The 17,708-nt window shown below is 43.2% G+C and overlaps 1 protein-coding gene and 1 pseudogene across 1 annotated transcript; one reads left to right on the top strand and one right to left on the bottom strand.

Annotated features, from left to right (window-relative positions):
• The first annotated feature begins 222 nt into the window (after positions 1-222).
• Positions 223-3,318, top strand: LOC129840366 (patatin-like phospholipase domain-containing protein 4; annotated as a pseudogene).
• A 201-nt stretch (positions 3,319-3,519) lies between these two features.
• Positions 3,520-17,459, bottom strand: sts (steroid sulfatase (microsomal), isozyme S). The gene is made up of 11 exons (XM_055908184.1): positions 17,398-17,459; positions 13,882-14,050; positions 13,480-13,601; positions 12,929-13,051; positions 12,223-12,389; positions 11,441-11,688; positions 11,038-11,174; positions 8,872-9,009; positions 8,303-8,462; positions 7,761-7,882; positions 3,520-7,598 (listed from the first exon to the last, which is right to left on the bottom strand). The coding sequence occupies exons 2-11, from the start codon at positions 14,034-14,036 to the stop codon at positions 7,177-7,179; spliced, it is 1,794 nt and encodes a 597-aa protein (XP_055764159.1). The 5' UTR covers positions 14,037-14,050; positions 17,398-17,459; the 3' UTR covers positions 3,520-7,176.
• Positions 17,460-17,708: the final 249 nt, after the last annotated feature.

The following is a 17,708-nucleotide window of genomic DNA, read 5'->3' as shown; positions in this document are numbered from 1 at the left end:
ATTAGTTCGACTGCCTCTGTAATGAGTGAATAAGCCTAGCTATGTTGTTTAGCCTAGCCTACTACTAGTCAGGTTTATCTAGCTCCAAAATTCCACTCTGCTAATATGGATTTGATTAGGCTTTTACACAATATTTCACTGGCGAAGTTACAGTAGATATGTTTGTCAATTAACCTCATAATTTATTCAATAAATAATGCTAGCTATGTTCTCTTTATAGAGATGACAGTGTCAGTGGTGAACCTTTCTTTTGCTGCGTGTGGATTCCTGGGTATCTACCAACTGGGCGCATGTGGAGCCATCCTAAGACATGGAGACAAGCTGCTGGGCTCTCTCAGGGCATGTGCTGGAGCTCTGGTGGCTGCGGTGATGGTCACTGCTCCAGACAAACTAGAGGTAAGATAGTAAGTTCTTCATCATCATTATCCTATTCTTCTATTCCTTGTACATTTTTGTTGCGTTTAGGCCTACTGCTGGTTGATATATTTGGTCATTATCCATTGTCAAAGAATTTACCTTCAGATTTGCCAAAGATGCCAGAGGCTTGGAGCTGTGACTCCTGGATATAACTTCATGCTTACCCTCAGGTAGTCACTAACTCGGAGAGAGCTACACACGGAATATACCAAGATTAGGAACACCTTCATAATAAGGGATAATAGCTTTCACCTGGATTCACCTGGCCAGTCTTGTGTCATGGAAAGAGCAGGTGTTCTTATTGTGTTGTATACTCAGTGTATAGAAGTCATATTCAGATGCATTTGCACACATAGACAGGCAGAAACACAGAGAGCCAGTTGGTTGGGTTGAATGAGAATACGTGCTCTTAATGTTTTGTACACTCTGTGTATTTCTTTAACACCTAGATAACTGAGTGTTATGTAAAAAAATATATATTTTGTAACACCTTCTTTATAATAAATGGAGCTATTCATGTGTGGGAGTAAATTAAACCTAAGGCTATAGAACTGAACAATGGTTGCATTTGTGTCTTCATTAAGTGCACGCATTACACAGCCAACAGATTGTGTAATAAGTGCATGCTTTATTATAGAGCCGTACAGTGTTGTTAAATTAATGATTAAAAACATGACAAAAAAGCATCTGTCCCTTTGTTCTCCCCAGGGAGGACATAGAGGAGTTTCTGCCTGGCGATGCCCACAGGCAATCGCCTTCACATCTCTATAACGCATTCAAAAAGTGGCAAGAACACCATCCTATCCAGATTAGCCTCCAGGGAGGACCTCATAAAGGTAGCCTGCCACAAGCCTGAGCAGATTATATTACTGTATCTTACTATAAACCTTGGCTTTAACACAAAATGTTGTCGTAAATATTTATGAGGAGCATGGCCATTGTTTTCCCCTGATACACTGGGTCAGTTCTGTGTTTTAGCCAGTCTAGTGACTGAGCAATTCATATCTTGCAATATGCGTGGGTCAAGGAACATTTCAAAATCTCTTTCACTTCATATTTTAGGATTTGGTCTGACATGCCTTTGCTTCTTTTAATTTAAGGCACTCTTGGCCAGTAGTTTTGTGCCTGTCTATGCAGGAGTCAAACCGGTGGAATGGCAAGGACAGGTAATAAATTGAACTGCATCTCAAACTCAACCCATGGATGTTATCCATTACGATTTTTGTTTATTGATTTTCAATTATAAACAAACTGTAACACATATCCTTCAGAAATGGATGATGGGGGCTTCATGGATAGTCTCCCCATCCTGCCAGAGGGAAGTACCTTTACCGTCTCCCCCTTCGCAGGTCCCCAAGATATCTGACCAAAACACAGAGGGCTCATGAACCTCCCCCTCAAACTGGCCAACATGGACGTAATGGTAATTACATGTTCACAGGGACACAGACAGTACACATAGACAAGTGTGTGTGTGTGTGTGTGTGTGTGTATAGCATTCAGTGAATGGTTTTACACATCATTTTGCATTATACAGAACTGTAATTTAGTGGCTGCCTGAACACAGTTATTTTGCAGTATTTAAATTGATTTTGCAGACATTTCTGTTAATGTTTTTGTGTGGTTTTTATCCCTCAGTTGTCCAAGGAGAACATCATCAGGTAAAACCAGTCCTTATTCCCTCCTTTAGAGGAAAGGATGACCCAGTATTGTAAAGAGGGTCGTGTCGATGCAGTGATGTTTCTGAAGAAAGAAAACTGGATTTAGTAGGGTTGTATTTCAATTGAGCATTTTTTGTTTTTAGTGTTTTTACTACTTTTAAATGTGGTGGATTCACATTATTTTCGATTTTGTGATAGATTGTTAAAAAAAAATATGCAACAATGTAAGTAAAATGTATCATTTGCTCTTTGGACATTCACTGCAAATCCACTGTAGCCCATACAATCAACAGTAATAACAACTCTATAATCTGAGGAGACGTTGGAATATCAGCATGTAACTATATCTCCCATGTGAGGTAACTGGGCTTGATGGACTTCCTTGAGGAAAATCAGTCTTTGAACACGCCTCACCAATTTCCAGCAGTGATCCATTACCCCTGAGCCAGCAGTGGCAGGCGGTGGGGAAATCAGCAAGGCACTTCACAGAAGTACATAATACAACGGGTAGTGGAGTCACGCTAACCTAGTGGAGGTCCTTCAGCTCCTCCAGGACAAGGATGGAGTACCCCTTTGATGTTACCATAGAAATGGTTGTTTGAACTCTGCACGTTCTTCTCTCCTTCTGAGGAACCATTTAATTTTCTCCAGGTCCTAGGGTATTGACGTGCACTGTGTTCAAGATCATTTTTTCCCCAGTGGTTGAACTCACACACACCTCCTTCCCGAATCTTCTGAGGATACCAAGGCAAAATGTGCTGTTTAAATGACTCACTGCCTTCAAATCTAGTAGCAATTGCTGAAATAATCTAACCCCAAAACAAAGAACCATATCTGTATCAATTAATACAAGGCTGAATTATCATAACTACTTACCCAATGTGACTGATAAAAGCATAAATGTCCAAAAAGACTTTGGATGAATTTAAATAAATGTTTCGCACTGCACACTCATCAGCATGAGGGCAAAGAGCTGATCTGTACAGCAAAGCTGAGATTTAGCTTGATCAGAAACCACACAATGACTATGTAAACATTTTCTGTGATATCATAGAAATGTCTGTTGTATCACAATCAATGTGTCAAATGAATTGCACATCAGTTGTACCTCACCAACTAGGCCACACAGTCCTGTAAGTAAACAGGATTTACCATCCACACACTGAAGTGAAGTAACCATGGTGTTTTCCTACCGCTATCCAGCCTCCCTGCTGTTGCTAATAATGAGCCAAATTTTTGTCCACAGTTGTAATTAACACCTGGGGACATAGATTCCCTGGCTTCTGGTTTAATGTCCTCTCTGAGGAAAACTCTAAATAACACTAGAAGACCAGAGGGGCTATTCTACAGGGAACGTCCCAACTAAAAGACGCATCTGCACATTTCATTATTCCACTGCAGTATGTTCCCCTCTGTCTAAAAAGCACACACTTGGAAACAGTTACGTGTGTGTGCAATTTATTGGATAAAGGCTGTGCATTATGATTGCAACCCTTGCATTTATGTCGTAATCCCTCGACGGTGAGAGGTCCTGAAGAGTCCGGCAGCTACATTCATTTGAAAAAGCTAAGTAAGCAATATGATCATCAGATGTCCTACTAGACATTGCTGTTGCACTTGTACCATTCAAATAAGCCTGAGTGGGGTAAGTATTGCACTAGGTGACACAAACATTCAGTTCAAGAATAACATCCTCCCCCTTGTCCCGATCCTGAACCTAGGACTTTGACGCCCTATGGTCCTATATAGTGGGCAACTTTTGACCAGAGACATACAATTGAAGTCGGAAGTTTACATACACCTTAGCCAAATCCATTTAAACTCAGTTTTTCCACAATTCCTGACATTTAATCCAAGCAAAAATTCCCTGTCTTAGCTGAGTTAGGATCACCACTATATTTTAAGAATGTGAAATGTCAGAATAATAAAGAAAATTATTTATTTCAGCTTTTATTTATTTCATCACATTCCCAGTGGGTCAGAAGTGTACATACACTCAATTAGTATTTGGTAGCATTGCCTTTAAATTGTTTAACTTGGGTCAAACGTATCGGGTAGCTTTCCACAATAAATTGGGTGAATTTTGGCCAAATCCTCCTGACAGAGCTGGTGTAACCGAGTCAGGTTTGTAGACCTTCTTGCTCGCACACGCTTTTTCAGTTCTGCCCACAAATTTTGTATAGGTTTGAGGTCGGCTTTGTGATGGTCACTCCAATACTTTGACTTTGTTGTCCTTATACCATTTTGCCACAACTTTGGAAGTATGCTTGGGGTCATTGTCCATTTGGAAGACCCATTCACGACCAAGCTTTAACTTCCTGACAGATGTCTTGAGATGTTACTTCAATATATCCACATAATTTTCCTCCCTCATGATGCCATCTATTTTGTGAAGTGCACCAGTCCCTTCTGCAGCAAAGCACCCCCACAACATGATGCTGCCAACCCCATGCTTCACGGTTGAGATGGTGTTCTTCGGCTTGCAAGCCTCCCCCTTTTTCCTCCAAACATAACGATGGTCATTATGGCCAAACAGTTCTATTTTTGCTTCATCAGACCAGAGGATATTTCTCCAAAAAGTACGATCTTTGTCGCCATGTGCAGTTGCAAACCGTAGTCTGGGTTTTTAATGGCGGTTTTGGAGCAGTGGCTTCTTCCTTGCTGAGCGGCCTTTCAGGTTATGTCGATATAGGCCTTGTTTTACTGTGGATATAGATAATTTTGTACCCGTTTCCTCCAGCATCTTCACAAGGTCCTTTGCTGTTGTTCTGGGATTGATTTGCACTTTTCACACCAAAGTACATTCATCTCTAGGAGACAGAACGCGTCTCCTTCCTGAGCGGTATGATGGCTGCGTGGTCCCATGGTGTATATACTTGCGTACTATTGTTTGTACAGATGAACGTGGTTCCGTCAGGTGTTTAGAAATTGCTCCCAAAGATGAACCAGACTTGTGAAGGTCTACATTGTTTTTTCTGAGGTCTTGGCTGATTTCTGTCAAGCAAAGAGACACTGAGTTTGAAGGTAGGCCTTTAAATACATCCACAGGTACTCCAATTGACTCAAATGATGTCAATTAGCCTATCAGAAGCTTCTAAAGCCATGACATCATTTTCTGGAATTTTCCAAGCTGTTTAAAGGCACAGTCAACTTAGTGTATGTAAACTTCTGACCCACTGGAATTGTGATACAGTGAATTATAAGTGAAATAATCTGTCTGTAAACAACAGTTGGAAAAATTATTTGTGTCAAGCACAAAGTAGATTTCCTAACCGACTTGCCAAAACTATAGTTTGTGAACAAGAAATTTGTGGAGTGGTTGATAAACGAGTTTTAATGACTCCAACCTAAGTGGATGTAAACTTCCGACTTCAACTGTATGGGCCCAGGTCTTAGATATGGCACCCTATTCTCTATTTAGTGCACTATCTCTGAGGTGCACATGTGCATTGGCAGGCCTGTGCTGCGCTCCACTTCTCTGGCATCCGGGGGCAGAGAGGCTGGATGTGATGGACCAGTGGCCAAGCCAACACACGGGGGTTGCATCCCAAATGGCACTCTAAATAGTGCACTACTTTTGACCAGAGCCCTGGTCAAAAGTGGTGCACTATGTGGGGAATAGAGTGCCATTTGGGACGCAGACCCGAGTGAAAGACGAGATAAACAGCTGGCTTCTATCACTGCCAAACTCTGTTGTGGACGGATCCAATAATGATCAGCCACTGTGATCACAGGGCCATGGATGGAGGAAAATAATTAGATTTATACACATGGTCCGAATACCAGTCAAGTAGAATATCAATCTCAGCTCTAGTGATCGTGGCTGTAGTTCTGTAGTTGGTGCTGGTAGTTATTGGTAGCAACAGTAGTGCTGTTGTAGCTGGTACCCCACACAAATCAGATCATTATTATTCATTTACATTAGAAAAATGTGTTGAAACAAATGAACACGTGGTAACAAAATAACACATGGTATAAAATGCAACGCATAGTGGGTGTGTGAGAACGAGCAAAAATTTATCAGCATTCAGCATCCATCATATAAATGACTAAACAGGGGAGAGAGCACTCCTTAATATTCAGAGATTTGCTAATGGTAGTCTGTGACAAATAGACTGCTGGATATAGGAGTTAAAGGGAGAATAAGATACATATTAACTAAATGTCACTGAAATCTGAGATCAAATGAAGAGCTAAGCTTAAAGCTAGTCTGGGTGATGAAGATTTACTGCTGGCTGTGGACACAGGGGGATGAGCCGTGTGTGACTCAGGGACTCTGGCTGACTCTGTACTGACTGCTGGCATTAGACACGGCAGCTCTACTGAACATCTTAATACAGCTCTATTTGTTAATACAACCATGTCTTTTCATGTTGGTTGTCCACTCAGTTCCATTGCTTCTTGGATGTGCAGATGCCTTTCACAGAGATCCCTGTAGAGTCTAAATGATGAACAGTGATTAAATGTCCATCGGTACCCTACAAGGGTAACACAGGGTTATTGTAGTGCCCCGGAGAATAAGACCAGAAATGCTCCAACTTGAGGTGGACCTTGTGCTAATCAGTGCATCGAGTTGCTCTCCTCTCCTGTACAATGTGCTATAGGTTTCTCCTCTATATATACTCTTTACTTTATATATGAGGACTGGCCTCAACAATCACATTTGATTCATATTGCGCTTTTTTTTTTTTTTTTTTACTAATAGATTTGTCAAAAAGTGCTTTAAAATACATTTTAGTCCAAATAGCAGCATCTGCATAAGCCCCTCAGGGAGCAAGCGTAGGCAACGCAATTTACTGGATGTGTTCCTGAGAGGCCAAATACTAAAATGTCTGTTATTACAGATCACCCAGTGTGGTCACATACACACGTAAAGTAGATCCAGGTCACTTCTACACTTCTACCCACAAGCCCAGTTAAAATGCCAGGTCACAGTTGTAAATGAGAACTTGTTCTCAAATGGCCTACCTGGTTAAATAAAGGTGAAATCAAATTTTTAAATGGGGGTATTTTCCCTGACATTAGTCTCTTGTCACAGATTGTTTACATACATACTAAAAGATTGGTTCTAGGTTCCTACGTTACCCTCCCAGCAGTGTTAAGCAATGATGTGCTGGTCCTGTGGAGAGTCTGCCTCTGCCGCCGCAGTGCCCCGGTGGCCCCGTCTCCCACCATCTCTCTCACACCTGCAGAGCTGGGACAGGGAAGAGCAGCAGGGCTGCAGCCAGGGCTTCCATAGGACATGTCCCGGGGTGAGCTGGTCCGGAACGGGGGTGATGGACTCCTTATGGAGAGCCACCGCAGCCCGGATCTCCTCCAGGACCGAGTGGAAGGCAGGTTCCGTGTCTGGGGTCAGGGGCGTGGTCTCCGAGGGGTCGCGGGAGAGGTCAAAGAGCAAAGGGGGGTCGTGGTAGGTCACGTAGGATGAGGTGCAGAAACAGGCATGGGTATGCATGCAGGCTGTCCCGTTCTCGGGGTAGAAGTCCGGAGTGAAAAAGAATACCTTCCATATTGAATAACCTTAAAAGATTTACAATGAATTACAACCACCACAGTAGTTCACGTTTCAAGTTAACTTGCTTACAAAAACCATTGGAATTATTACTCGAATCATAATTAGCAGCACTGCTACAGTAATTCAATTGCATTTTTAAAACTATTACATTGGAAATGTGGACTTACTGTTGGGAGGCTGCCACCTGACAGCGTTGAGGTAGGCGTTACAGTAATGGAAGAGGAACTCGTGCTTTGATCTCTCAACTTTCCCCTGCAGCAGGGGCATGAGGTCATGACCGTCTATCACTCTAGGAAGAGAAGACACACACACACACAAACAACACAATACATTATCTCTGAGACACAGAAATGGAGCATGCTGTAGGAATGATCCTTTGCGTAGGCAGAGAGACCTCAAAGGCCCGTGAAAACCTTTGATCAAAGGTTTAGATCAGCCTGATCCGCTTTGAGAGCTTTTTCATTAGCCAAGATTTTTTTCTTGCAGGTCCCTTGTGACACCTATTGTGAAAATAATGTCTCTAGTTAGGGGGTGATTCAGAGCACAGAGTGCATATAATTTCTATGGTGACCTAGATTCCAAATGCTGTAGTTTTGACTGACAGACGAGGCTGCTAGAAAACCTACCTAGTGCTTCGGGCGTACCCACAGCAATAGAAGTCAATGAACAAACAAAACCCCTCAGACCTCAGCATTTTCACAGCACTCACCTGTCCCCCAGTGCCGTCCCTCCGGCTAGATTCACCACAGTAGGGAAGATGTCCATGTTGCTGGTGGGTTCATCAATGTCTTTCCCTGCAGGTAACATCCCAGTCCAACGGAGCAGTCCTGGAACTCGGATCCCCCCCTCCCAGTTGGTGGATTTCCCGGCTGCTCAGAGACAGATCGAAGCACTTTGTGAGGACTGAGAATAGGGGGAAGTCCTTTATCATTCAACCCGAAATATAAGGCTTACCAGAACCTTCCATGGAAACGTCTCGTCTCTAATGCATGAGGACATTTAGATAATCTGAACTATTAATCTAGTGATCTATTATTTTATTCTATACATTGACTGGCTCTGACTTCCCATTTACATTCCTATTAATAGACCCTACTAAACCACCGCAGATGGAAGCTAAAGCCTCTCTGCACATGCACTTCTAGGTTGCGTATTTTTACTCCTATTTAAAAAAAAAATGTAACCAATTAACAAAAAAAATGTGCTTTAACCAAAAATTCGACATCTGGCTGTTCGGCCTCTGTTGACCTGTTCTTCTGAAGCTGTAACAGACCGTACCTTTGTATATCCCGTTCCAGCCTCTGTGAACCTCCCCCCGGACTGAGATCTCCTCAAGGTGCGCCCCCTGGTCTGAGGTCAGGTAAACCAGTGTGTTCTCCCTCAGGTTCAACCGGTCCAGAGTCTGCATGAGCTGACCTACGAACAGATGTTATGAAACAGGACATAATAAACTCAGCAAAAAAAGAAACGTACCTTTTTCAGGACCCTGTCTTTCAAAGATAATTAGTAAAAATCCAAATAACTTCACAGGTCTTCATTATAAAGGGTTTAAACCCTGTTTTCCATGCTTGTTCAATGAACCATAAACAATTATTGAACATGCACCTGTGGAACGGTCGTTAAGACACGTGCTGCAAGGAGGCATGAGGACTGCAGATGAGGCCAGGGCAATAAATTGCAATGTCCGTACTGTGAGACGCCTAAGACAGCGCTACAGGGAGACAGGACGGACAGTTGATAGTTCTCGCAGTAGCAGACCACGTGTAACAACACGGTTCAGGATCGGTTCAGCTGAACATCAGACCTGCGGGACAGGTACAGGATGGCAACAACAACTGCCTGAGTTACACCAGGAACGCACAATCCCTCCATCAGTGCTCAGAATGTCCGCAATAGGCTGAGAGAAGCTGGACTGAGGGCTTGTAGGCCTGTTGTAAGGCAGGTCCTCACCAGACATCACCGGTAACAACGTCGCCTATGGGCACAAACCCACCATCGCTGGACCAGACAGGACTGGCAAAAAGTGCTCTTCACTGACGAGTCGCGGTTTTGTCTCACCAGGGGTGATGGTCGGATTCGCGTTTATCGTCGAAGAAATGAGCGTTACACCGAGGCCTGTACTCTGGAGCGGGATCGATTTGGAGGTGGAGGGTCCGTTGTGGTCAGGGGCGGTGTGTCACAGCATCATCGGACTGAGCTTGTTGTCATTGCAGGCAATCTCAACGCTGTGCGTTACAGGGAAGACATCCTCCTCCCTCATGTGGTACCCTTCCTACAGTTTCATCCTGACATGACCCTCCAGCATGACAATGCCACCAGTCATACTGCTTGTTCTGTGCGTGATTTCCTGCAAGACTGTCAGTGTTCTGCCATGGCCAGTGAAGAGCCCGGATCTCAATCCCATTGAGCACGTCTGGGACCTGTTGGATCGGAGGGTGAGGGCTAGGGCCACCCCACCCCCCCCCCCCCTCCCCCAGAAATGTCCGGGAACTTGCAGGTGCCTTGGTGGAAGAGTGGGGTAACATTGAACAGCAAGAACTGGCAGATCTGGTGCAGTCCATGAGGAGGAGATGCACTGCAGTACTTAATGCAGCTGGTGGCCAAACCAGATACTGACTGTTACTTTTGATTTTGACCCCCCCCCCTTTGTTCAGGGACATATTATTCCATTTCTGTTGGTCACATGTGTCACCTTCCTGACCTTGTTTTCCTTTTGTATAGTTGTGTTTAGTGGGTCAGGACGTGAGCTGGGTGGGCAGTCTGTGTTGTTTGTTCTATGTTTAGTGTCGGGTTTAATTGACCTTGTATGGCTCTCAATCAGAGGCAGGTGGTTTACGTTTTCCTCTGATTGAGAACCATATATAGGGAGGTTGTTTCTCATTGTTTGTTGTGGGGGGTTGTATCTCGTGTCTGTATGTCTACCACACGGGACTGTTTCGTTTGTGTTTCATGTAGTCTGTTCCTGTTCGTGCGTTCTTCGTTTATTGTAAGTTCTCAAGTCCAGGTCTGGCTACATCGTTTATTTGTTTTGTAGTTTATTCAAGTGTTTTTCGTGTTTCGTCTTCGTCTGTAAATAAATCTATATGGATTCAACATACGCTGCGTTTTGGTCCTCTGATCCTTCTCGCCTCTCCTCGTCTGAGGAGGAGGACGAAGTAGACAATCGTGACAACATGTCTGTGGAACTTGTTCAGTTCATGTCTCAGTTCTTGAATCTTGTTATGTTCATACAAATATTCACACATGTTAAGTTTGCTGCAAATAAACACAGTTGACAGTGAGAGGACGTTTCTTTTTTTGCTAAGTTTAGGTAAAAGTCAATCAAATCTTCCAACCTTTCAAATATAATTAGTGTGGACATTTCAAATCTTCCAACCATATAACTTATTGGACATTAAAAAAAAGGAGGCCATACAGCAATATAAAGTAAATATTAAGTCTTACCTACACTCCAGTCTACTTCGTGGACGGCGTCTCCATAGATACCGTGCTGACTGGTCCCCTGGAAGGCTGGCGATGCAAACATGGCCGTGTGCACTTGGATGAAGGAGAAGAACAACAGGAAGGGTAGTGCAGAGTTCCTGTCAAAATAGTCAACACACACATTGTAAATGGAAGAAAATAATTGTACGACAACAATGCAAACAGACAGACAGACAGACAGTCACCTAGGTCACCAACCCTTTACACATACTTTCCTTACATGCCCTTCAGAGTTTCTTCCCACACGCAAGACAAAAACAACATCAATAATCAAACACACACACAAACACTTGATTTGGCTTCTATTCTGTCTCAATCTACCACGTAGTAGGGGAAATATAACGAGAAAAAACGCAACACACACCTTTCTAAAAAGTCCACCGCTTCATCTGTCATTCTCTGGGTCAGGTTCTCCGAGACGTACGGTTGCTCCACCACTTCCCGGTTCCTCATCAAAAAGCAGTTGAAGTAGGGGAACGTGGCGACGAATGTGCCAAAGATCGCCGCCGCCGCGCCCACCAACGCCACCACGCTCAGCACCAACTTCCTCCGCACGGTGACCACACCCCTCGCATGCAGGAGGGTCACGGTAGCCACACCCACTCCCAGGGTCTTATAGGGTAGAGTTGAGAATCTTTACTATCCTATATCCCCGAGGGACAAGTTTCTTTATAGCTAAAAGGCCAAACAAACTACACACAACAAACATTAAAACTAGTCTGATTACCAGTCCGTTTATGCCATCATGCCAACTCCTTATCACTTTGCTTGGCTTGACAATGACAGCAATGGAGTTGGCAAGAGCATAAACAGATCTGGGACCGCATGCTACACCAGGATACATAAATAAAAGTTAAAATACTCAACGCAACACTGTAGTAAAAAACACGAGCTGTAGCACACCCCAAAATGGCTGTAGAGGTGCTGACTATTGGAGAGTAAACTGTAGACAAATCTAATGCATTTAGAAAGCCCTTTTTACATCAGCAGATGTCACAAGGTGCTATTACAGAAGTTCAGCTTAAAACCCCAAACATCAAGCAATTCAGATGTAGCAGAAATATTCTCTATACACGCAACCAACGATTTAAAAGGTTAAACCAAAATAGTGTACGTCATAAACACGTATTGTACACTGTACATCACCTTGAAGGGTATGTGTGCTTGGACATTGGTAAAGACGGAGCCGTGGCCGGGCTGACAGTCACGTAGGTTGGTCAGGGTTATACCGTAGAAGTGGTCGAAGCCGTGCGCACTGGGGTGGTGACAGAAGTCGTCGTTCCTCTCACAGTTAAGACCAAGGTGCCATTTTCCTACAATGGAGAGAAGGGGCCAGGTGACGGACCATATAGACTGGCAACTTAAGGAGTCTTCAAAGAACAACGACCTTGGAAGACAACACATAAAGTGTTTTCAACAGTGGAGAAAAAAAAACAGATGAAGCCAATTATTACATTTAATAATATGTCAACTTGGGTTACTGAAAAGCCCAGGAGGCATATTGCACATCAAAGAACAAGACCTTGAAATGTCAACTCACATGTAAATGTGCTGTAGGCTGTTGTCTGGGCAACCATTGAGAAGCCAATACGAGTATGAAACCTATTATACTGTTCAAATCAAATCAATCATGTAGCTATTGCTATACAGTCAGAATTTTAAAGACATTCAAACAAAACAGACACATTGCTGCAACCAATCAAATGAACTGTCACTGCTTCTGCGTGTTCCCTATTCCCAAAGTGAGAAGTATTGATACATACTCATGACGATAATAAATGGGTTATAGGTAGAGTTTTTCATGGACCTAAAGACACTTTACATAGTAACAAAGGAGAGGACTTTGGCTCACCTATGAGAGCAGTCTCATAGCCCTGTTGTTTGGCCACCTTGGCAAAGGTGACTTCTTCACTGGGAAGACCGCCAGATGCAGCAGAGATGATGTAAACCCCTAACCGTCCAAGGCCGGCCATACCTGTTCAAGACAAAAAAAATAGGATCAAAAACGGATATCCAATCACAAAGTGGACAGAGTAACAAAGTATAAAATTATAGAGTGGTGATGTACTATTCACCCTGCTGCATTGTGGCGAACATGCTATTTATCCTGTTCTATGAACTGTTCTCTCCACTTAGCCTAACTAATGCATCCCTAACACCACATAATACTAGTTAGGCCTATCAATACTAGCTAGTGATCTGTTAAGTGATCAAATTATAGTACTAGGCAAAGCTTTGTGTCAAACCCCAGGAGGATAGGCTACACGTTGAGCTCTTGCTGTTGTTGTAGTAGTATATTTTATCACTATTGTGTTACTATTTTTACTATTTCACAGTAAAGTCTACGCCCGTTCGCCGCATGTGACATATAACATTTGATTTGTTGTTTACGACTCGCCTCACCAGATCGTATTGGGTATCGGCCCGTCAGGAAGGCTGCCCTGCTGGGCGTACAGAGGGGGGCAGCAGCGATGTGCTGCGTCAGCCTCACCCCCTCCTGAGCCAGCATGTCGATGTTGGGGGTCCTGCAGACACAACGACACAGCACATTACCACCCAGCTGGGCTCATCATCTGGAAGGAGGCGTTTCAGTCGTGTTTTAAAAAGGTGAGCACAGAGCACAGCGAGAATTAGAAGTCCGAATAAAAGGAATATAATAGAACGTTGTCTATCCGAGGATGTACATTTTTGTTTGGAATCACAACTACGAATGAGAAGTATATGGAATGCAGGAAAGACATGCTTAGAAACATGGAAAAGAAACATAAAAAAAGGCCTGTTGCAGTTTATATCACTGTAACTTACCGCAAGGTAGTGTTCCTATAGCAGCCCAAGTCTCCAATCCCCAAGTCATCGACCATCATCAGGACAAAATTCGGCCTTTTGTCACCATTCAAGGCATTGCACACGTCAAACAACAACAGTAGACCTAGGCAGCATGGCATCCATGGGGACTTCATTTTTCATATGAACACTGGAGAAGCAAAGACAGAGGCAATACGAGAAGATTGGATAGGGTCAAACGCTTCAAGTTCCTCGGCGTGCACATCACTGAGGACCTGAAATGGTCTCGGCACACCGACATCGTGGTGGCTGAAGAAATTCGGCATGGCCCCCAAAGACTCTCAAAGACTTCTACAAATGCACCATTGAGAGCATTCTGTTGGGCCGCATCACCACCTGGTAGGGCAACTGCTCTGCCCTCAACTGCATCATGGCTCTACAGAGGGTAGTGCGGGCAGTCTAACGCATTACCGGGGACACGCTGCCTGCCCTCCAGGACATCTAAGGCACCCGAAGTCAAAATAAAAGGCCAAGAAGATCATTAAGGACCTCAGCCACCTGTTCACTCGGCTACCGTCCGACAGACAGAGACAGTACAGGTGCATCAAAGCTAAGACAGAGAGACTGAAACTGCTTCTATTTACCACGCCATCAGACTGTTGAACAGCTATCACTAGCCATCTACCAGGTGATACACAAACACACACCTCATACTCAGAAACAAATGCACATACACACACACACACACCTCATACTCACACACACACACACACACACACACACACACACACACACATTGAACCACTGGTCACCTCCCATTTCACACTCTCTATTTAAATACTTTATCCCCGACGTAGCACATCATAATATTTATTTATCCTACTGTATTTTAGTTATACTGTTTATACACAGGACATATGTATTTATACACTGGATTTTTGACATAGCTTACTCATATATATATATATATACACACAGTGCTTTCAGAAACTATCCAGACCCCTTGACTTTTTCCACATTTTGTTAGGTTACAGCCTTATTCTAAAATGGATTCAATATTTTTTTTCCTCATCAATCTAAACACAATACCCCATAATGACAAAGCAAAAAAAGGTTTTTAGAAATTTTTGCAACTGTACTGTAAAATCCGGGCTCTGGCCAGGCCACTCAAGGACATTCAGAGACTTGTTCCGAAGCCACTCCTGCATTGTCTAGGCTATGTGCTTAGAGTCGCTGTCCTGTTGGAAGGTGAACCTTCACCTCTGTACTTTGCTCCACTCATCTTTCCCTCGATCCTGACTAGTTGCAGTCCCTGCCGCTGAAGAACATCCCCACAGCATGATGCTGCCACCACCATGCTTCACCGTAGGAATGGTGCCAGGTTTCCTCCAGATGTGACACTTGGCATTCAGGCCAAAGAGTTCAATATTAGTTTCATCAGACCAGAGAACTTTGTTTCTCATGGTCTGAGAGTCTTTAGGTGGCATTTGACAAACTCCAAGCGGGCTGTCATGTGCCTTTTACTGAGGAGTGGCTTCCATCTGTCCACTCTACCGTAAAGGCCTGATTGGTGGAGTGCTACAGAAATGGTTGTCCTTCTGGAAGATTCTACAATCTCCACAGAGGAACTCTAGAGCTCTGTCAAAGTGACCATCGGGTTCTTGGTCACCTCCCTGACCAAGGCCCTTCTCCCCCGATTGCTCAGTTTGGCCAGGCTGCCAGCTCTAGGAAGAGTCTTGGTAGTTCCAAACTTCTTCCATTTAAGAATGATGGAGGCCACTGTGTTCTTGGAGACCTTCAATGCTGCAGAAATGTTTTGCTACCCTTCCCCAGAATTGTGCCTCGACAGAATCCTGTCTCGGAGCTCTATGGACAATTCCTTTGACCTCATGGCTTGATTTTTGCTCTGACATGCACTGTCAACTGTGGGACTTTACAGGTGTGTGCTTTTCCAAATCATGTCCAATCAATTACATTTTCCAAAGGTGGATTCCAATCAAGCTGTAGAAACATCTCAAAGATGATCAATGGAAACAGGATGCACTTGAGCTCAATTTCGAGTCGCATAGCAAAGGATCTGAATACTTATGTAAGTAAGGTATTTCTGTTTTTATTTTATTTGTATGTTTTTGCATTGTCATTATGGGGTATTGTGTGTAGATTGATGAGAAAAATAATTAATTGAATCAATTTTAGAAGACGGCTGTAACATAACACTGTGGAAAAAGTCAAGGGGTCTGAATACTTTCCGAATGCACTGTGTGTATACTGCTGTACATATAATTCTTAGTTGATCTTGTGTAAATCATGTGTACATACGTATAGATTGCATTTGATTACTGCTACAGGGCTATTTGGCTTGCTAATCAGATTTGCCCCGCCAGTTGTCTTTTTGCTCTCCTTGCATTTTAATTGTTTGACATTTTACTGCATTTTTAAGAGCATAAGAACATAAGAATTTTGCTGCGCCCGCTAATCTGTGTGCGCGTCCAATAAACTTTGATTTGAAGAAAGCTAGAGCAAATGTTACTAATGCGACATCCCAAATGGCACCATATACCATATATAGTGTACTACTTTTGAACAGGGCAAATAGACATTTTAGAGCCCTAGGAACCATAGATAGCTACAGTTTAGGTCAGGGTTCCCCAACTGGCTGGACTGCGGGTGGTTTTATTTGGACATAAAAGACTGTAAAAAATAAATAAATAAAAAACATTTTAATTTTGGAAATCTGCCCCGAAGTATTCCCACCCATAATAGAGATATTTATCTGATCGTATACAGTTGTAAGCAAGGTTTGATATGATTATGTTTTAGTCAAATATTATATGTGTTTGGGCTTCTTGCTATCAATCTGCAGTATACAAATTATTTGTAATTATGTTCTGGCAACCTGACCATCAGCGCAAGAAAGAAAATCGTCCCGCGGCTGAATCTAGTTGATGATCCCTGGTAAAGGCCATGCCCTTCTGTGCCTTAATCAATAAAGGATGACATAACAGCATCCCTGTTTACTGGATCTGTTTCTTCACCTTGTCTGAACTTGCTCACCACCTTGCTCAGAAACCAATAACATGATGTGTCTAAGCTACAAAGCCAAATAGGCATGCAGACGGTACATGCCTGCTGTCTACATATACTCTTACGTTGCGATCAATACTATATCGCCAAACTAGACTATAAATAGAGAGAGCGAGAAAGCCAGAGGGGCAATTGCTGAGCAGAATAACTAAAGTGGCTATTGGCTAAGCATTAATGTGTTTGTTCAAAAGTCAAATGCTGGTTCCTGCTTATTAGCTGGCTACCAACCGGTAACAGAAAGCATCGGCCAGTCCAACTCAGAAGACAAGGTTTTGACATCCAGTATTGACTGGGAGTACCAAATGTGGCTACAGCCTACTACAACTATCCTGCAAGTTCATTAGGAACGCTCCTACAAGCAATACGCGTTCAACAATTTCTCAAAATACCAACATAAAGATATCTGTTGAATAGACAGAATACTTTGTTGTTGGCAAGTCGTTCAAATCATACCTTCGTGGATATGCATGTCTCGAAATGTTTTACTAGAAACAGGAAGTACGTTTTTTGTCAACTGTCATGTGACTAGGAATGACGCAGTCTCATTGGATTATGGTTAATCCAAATATTTTATGTGACCTGTGAGCTGCTTAAATGTAGTGCAATCAAGACTAAAATACTGAAGATTTCAACCCTCTATGGTGCAATCCTACAATCCAATGTGCAGCAGCCTTAATCCCTGCCAATATTTATTTAACATGTTTAGATACCCCTTGTGTCAGGAACACAAGGTCAGGAAGCCCACACTAGTGGATCATACTAAT

The sequence above is a fragment of the Salvelinus fontinalis genome, chromosome 41, assembly GCF_029448725.1.
Source record: "Salvelinus fontinalis isolate EN_2023a chromosome 41, ASM2944872v1, whole genome shotgun sequence".
Classification (NCBI taxonomy): Eukaryota; Metazoa; Chordata; class Actinopteri; order Salmoniformes; family Salmonidae; genus Salvelinus; species Salvelinus fontinalis.
The sequence above is the reverse complement of the archived record's forward strand: the minus strand, read 5'-3'. Positions and strand labels throughout refer to the sequence as shown.

What these genes read in the sequence shown, in the direction of transcription:
- sts (XM_055908184.1), bottom strand. Translation starts at nt 14,036, where the DNA reads ATGAAGTCCCCATGGATGCCATGCTGCCTAGGTCTACTGTTGTTGTTT. An exon ending in AAGCACACATACCCTTCAAG is followed by an intron (nt 11,689 to 12,222) that starts GTGATGTACAGT and finishes CTACCCTATAAG; the next exon opens with ACCCTGGGAGTGGGTGTGGC. An exon ending in CAGGTGGCAGCCTCCCAACA is followed by an intron (nt 7,599 to 7,760) that starts GTAAGTCCACAT and finishes AAATCTTTTAAG; the next exon opens with GTTATTCAATATGGAAGGTA.